The 5,259-nt window shown below is 49.9% G+C and overlaps 1 protein-coding gene across 1 annotated transcript in view; it reads right to left on the minus strand.

Annotated features, from left to right (window-relative positions):
- Positions 1–250: 250 nt before the first annotated feature.
- Positions 251–5,259, minus strand: part of RHOV (ras homolog family member V) — a 6,040-nt gene continuing 1,031 nt past the window's right edge. The window contains exons 2-3 of the mRNA XM_014950127.1: positions 1,775–1,833; positions 251–1,441 (exon numbers count right to left, since the gene is read on the minus strand). Coding sequence (XP_014805613.1) covers positions 1,001–1,441; positions 1,775–1,833 — 500 coding nt within the window. The 3' untranslated portion in view covers positions 251–1,000. The remainder of the gene's footprint in view (positions 1,442–1,774; positions 1,834–5,259) is intronic.

A 5,259-nucleotide genomic window follows, 5' to 3' on the forward strand; every position in this document is an offset into this window, starting at 1 on the left:
CATCTACATTTCACCCTTTGGTAGTGTTACAAACTCTTTGCTCACACAATTTGGTCTCTGCAGGACAGACAGAGCCACTCAGCGCTGTTCCTCACCCGTTCTTTCTCTCAAAACACCACACACACAAAAAGGCCTTTCAAAAGAGGTCCCCAAGTTCTTGACTACCTCTTAAGACAGGGCTACAGCATGGGCACCCATTGGAGTGCAGAGTCCTCTTCAGAGAACGTTTTGCTTAAAGAACTACTGTCCCCAAGTTCATGACTACCTCTTAAGACAGGGCTACAGCATGGGCACCCATTGGAGTGCAGAGTCCTCTTCAGAGAACGTTTTGCTTAAAGAACTACTGTAGCTCCTAGTGTGTTTTCTCTTTAGCCTGCTAATGGCCTTCATTTAGGGAAAACCTTCTCAAAGGTACTCACAATACAAGGCCTTTAAGAAAGAGCACTGCTTTTTCACAGCCAAGTGATTTCTAGCTATTTTGGCAAGCAGAATCAGAGGGGGAACCCAAGTCTCACCTTACGAACTCGGCAGCCCATGTCTGACCACACTGCAGTCACCTGTAACTGCCCCTGCCCTACTCTCTGCCAAGCCTGTAAATCAGCCAAAACACAGGCAGCCTTCAAAAGTCCCTCACGTTTATTATGCTGCATCAGGACCCCATCAGCGTGTGAGCTTCAGAGAGAAAACTGGTTATTTTGAACAATGGAAGGATCCTGCTTGTTCTGGGGTACCCAGTCTTGGTGTATTAAAGGCTCCCATTAGCCTGGGACACTACAGACATGGCCAGCAGGTACTTAGAGCTGCCTGGACCATTCCACATCCCAGCACAATGGAAATCCAGTTTGTTGTCTCCTAGGCATCTGATTCTGTAACCCAGCAAGAGCCAGGTTTCCAAGCCCAGGAGCTTATCATACCCTCCTCGCTGGGGCCATAGGAGCAGTCACTCCAAGAAGGTGCAGAGCCAATATTGGCCTCGGGTGTTTCTTTCCTCCTCCCCTCTTCAGACAAAGCAGAAGAATTTCTTCCAGCGGCACTTGGAGAGAGTTTTGATGCCTTTGGCAGTCATCTTCTTTTCCTGCCGTGCTTTGTGCTCAACACCGCTGACAATGGCCATGTCAAAAACTTCTTTGAGGTTCTTCTGGGTCAGTGCTGAGCATTCCAGGTAGGCTTCAGCCCGGATTTTGTCAGCTAGACCTTCTGCCTGAGGCCGGGCCACGGGCTTCACGTGGTAGCGGTCCAGGCTGATGAGGACATTGACATCGTCCCGCAAGTCTGCCTGTGTCCCCACTAGCAGCACCGGTGCCCGGGGATTGTGAGTTCGTATCTCGGGGATCCATTTCTCAGTAATGTTTTGGAAAGAACTTGGGTTTACCACGCTGAAGCAAACGAGGAAGACGTCGGTGTCGGGGTAACAAAGCGAGCGCAAGCAGTCGAAGTCCTCCTGTAGAAAATGGAGGGGAAAAATAATTTTAAAAAAAAAGGTTTTCATCGGACTGAACTCTAAGATCATGACGCTGCAGTGGCCTTTCCACATGTTATCTAGGACAGCAACAGCCTCAGAGGCAGGGCATCATGCTAACTTTGTGGCCATGCCATGGTTCAGGCACAAGTTTCAGAGCTGAGGAAGACTGTGGTTCACCCATCTGTGTCTGCCTGATCCTGGACTAGGGCATTTCCTTCCTTCCTTCCCAGTTAAACGCTGCCTTCCTCAAAAGCCTGCAAACAGCCCCCGTCCCACAGGACCAAAGCCAACAGCTGCTTTGATAGAGCTTACCTGTCCAGCGGTGTCCCACAGCTGGATCCGGACTGGGGCTCCATCCACCAGGACCTGCACTGTAGGAGAAAGAGAACAAGGCTGAGCCTAAGGGAGTCGTCCAGCACACACACCTACACTCATACAGGTTTTTCCCCACAGCACTCTGGTTTCTATCCCAACGAGCAGACTCGCTGAAGTCACTCAAGTCTGTCCTCTTTGCTGAGCATCCTCCCCAGCCTCGCTGAAACAGCTGAGGTTTGCACCAGGAACATTAAGAGACTTGCAATAGACTTCCTGATTTGGGTAGCCCTCAGGTGTTTTGGGCTCTTCTCCAGTATTTTGAAAGATTCGTTCCATATTACTGGACAACTGCTTCCCTGGAGAAGAAGAGCCCTGAGCCAAATGGCGCCCTGAGAACAGCTTGTTCTTCTTCCACACCCCAAGAAAGTAGATAAACACAAACTGAGGACTTCAGCAACTTGTTCCCAGCCTCATGGCCCAGGGTGGAAGTTCAAATCAGTCCCCATTAAACAAGCTATTGAAGATTTTTCCCATCCAGGCCAGAAATTTGACCTTAAATAAAAGGCCGGGGGAGGAGGGGGAAGAAAAAAAAAGAAGAGAAGAAGAGAAGCATTTCCCTAAGTGTCCCAGTTAAGGAAAAGCAAAGACCTAAAATCAACTTTGAAATGAAGAAGCTATTAAGGAAACAGTGAAGAGTGAAATCCCCTTCAGAGACTATCCACACACCGAAAAACTGCTGAGTTACACATGTAAGGTCTGCTCCCATTTCACTCCCTAATCACAGCAAGCCTTCATGTGGTATCAGCTGACTCAGACTGAGGGCTGGCAGGACCTCTGATGGAAATCTGGAATGAAACTGTTAGATGTCTAAGCAGACAGACACCACAGAGACTGGCGAGGAACCGCGGAAAAAGACAAAGGGGTTGGGGGAGCTGGAAATCCCTTAAAAGTCCTGACAAGGTGGATGGGGCTGTGCTCTGGTGAATAGAGGCAGACATCCTGGCTGAGGTGACAATGGCTGACACTTGAAGCCAGCAAAACGCCCTACTGTGCCCAGGAAGGAGGCTTTATTGTCCTTTCTGTTAAAAAAATCCACCACCAGATAACCAATACAAAACCAAGCCAGAAGCAGGATCAATCTTTTGTGATTCTTAAAGTAATTAGCCAGGTGAGAAAAGTGATAGAAACAACCCAACTTGAAGGGTTTAACACAAGTTTTGGGAGGAGAGCACTCCTTCTCCCTGAAAGCAGTTTGGGGAGGAGGGAGACGTAGACAAAAGATGAACTGAAATTTGGTGGAAGACTGAAGGAAAAACGAAGGGGTGGGTGCGTCCACCACAGCGCCACTCCTCGCGGCGGAGCTGAAAGTCCTTTCTTCCTTGTGACTGGGAAACGGTTGGGTTTTTACCATATCTTTGCCCCAGAGGAGGAAGAGAAACCTGTTCCTGATCAAAGAACCTGCTAGATCCTGACTTGATCTTCAAGGCACTGGGCATTTGCCTTTCTAGTATCTGGTTTCTTCTGTCTCACCAGCGCGTTGGGAGAAGGAATTAGCATCTCTGAAATGTTTTACAGGCTTCAGAAGAAAGGCACCATGTATATTACCTGCTGCTCCAGTGCTTGCACAGGGTTTTTTTGTACCTGCTGCTAACCTAAGCTAAGCTGGCAGCTCTGTGACAGCCCTCCAAATACCGCCCTCGCAAGGTCCACACCCTCAGGATGAGGCTGGATTTCGGTACAATAGCGAAGGGGCCGGCAGAACAGGATGGCCTGCTGGAGAAAGGTCACCGGGTACATGTTTCACTCAAGGCTTCTCCACCTGGCAGTGACACCCAGGCGGAGGTGGCACCCAGAGAGATGTGGCTGGGTCACAGTCCCAGCGCCGTTCCCTGATAAGGCGATACTTTCTCCTGTCTCGTTATTGGCATTGCAGCCCACGGACCAGAACTAGGGTTAGGATGTAGAACTGTGAACCTCAGTTCTGCTTGGCAATTCCAACTGCAAGTATTCCCCAGGAGTGGAGCGAACGGGGCTGAAATTGCTGAAATGGATCTGGAACCGTACTTTGTGAAGCCGAGGAGGGTGTTTCTTCAAGCTTATCCAGGTTAAGAGTAGGGGTGGGGAGGGAAACATATCTATTCTCCCATTTCCTCCCAATAAGCAAAAAGTGGACTTTGGAAGACCTGGTTTTAATGACTTTGATTTCTACCAGTTGTAAATCTGGCTTAGTACTTGGACGTCAGAGCAGGGCTAAGCCTACATGTAGCTATCTTCAAATTCCTTGCTGCTCATCGGGGAGTGTCTCAACTTTCTGGAGAGGAGGCTAATAACTATGGTAATTTCAAGCCTTTCTGAGCCCAAACTGTACACATCAGTGTAAAGAGAGCAGAGAGAGCCATCATCTTTCCCCTGGAGGACTCGAGGGCTCCTTCCATCTGTTCCCAAAGGGCTGCTGAACCCTGAACAGCAGCATGTTCCCAGCTCGTTTCCTTCAAGGGACAGTGGAAGAGTCTGGAGAGGTTCAAGGCAAATTCCTGGTGTAAGAGTGAGCAACTGGAGGGACAAACAAAATGCTCCCTCTAAGGTTTTAGAGAGGGACATTCAGACAAACAAAATGCTCCCTCTAAGGTTTTAGAGTTCCCTCTAAGAACCCCTGAGACTATGACACATTAGAAGACTCATTCCTGGTCTGACTTAAGCCCATCTCTAATCTACTGATCTATACTGTCATGTACTGTTGTGTTCCTTTGTATCGGATGAAGAGCAGAAACCTTTCAAAGGGCTTTGTACTTTTCCTGGGGTTTATATTAGAAATTGGAGCCCAAAAGAAGAGGAGAGGAGAACAAGAACAAAGATGGCATTTACAAAAGTGGAAACTAATGAGAGCTCATCAGCTGACGGGGAAGGCAATTCCAGCCAGACTTAGAAACCTCTTCAACTTCTTGGCAACCTCTGTTCAATGTCAGCTTCAGTGGACATGTGGGGGAAAAGGATGTTTTTCCGAATATCAGCTGAAGCTAGAAAGCCCACAGTGCGACGCTGCGATATTTCTGGAGCCGAAACCCACCACCACTACCAAAAAAAACCTAAGTCCTCTTCCATTTATCCGTAATAACACCACAAAACCGGGAAGGTGCCCCAATTTCGCACAACTCCAAGCCGGCTTGACACATGCAGCCACAAAATGCAGGAGTGGGACCTGCTGAACTTCACAAAGCCCCCAGGGGGACTCGGTCCACGCTGCATGACACCCTCCGGGGCTCCGTGACCCCCACACCCGCAATGCCACCCCCCCCCCCCCCCGGCTTGACACATGCAGCCACAAAATGCAGGAGTGGGACCTGCTGAACTTCACAAAGCCCCCGGGGGACTCGGTCCACGCTGCACGACACCCTCCGGGGCTCTGTGACCCCCACACCCGCAAAGCCACCCCCCCCGCCCCCCACGGCGTGCAGCCCCCGCCGCAGCCCGCCCCGCCCGGA

The sequence above is a fragment of the Calidris pugnax genome, unplaced genomic scaffold (assembly GCF_001431845.1).
Source record: "Calidris pugnax isolate Ruff unplaced genomic scaffold, ASM143184v1 scaffold68, whole genome shotgun sequence".
NCBI classification, from domain to species: domain Eukaryota; kingdom Metazoa; phylum Chordata; class Aves; order Charadriiformes; family Scolopacidae; genus Calidris; species Calidris pugnax.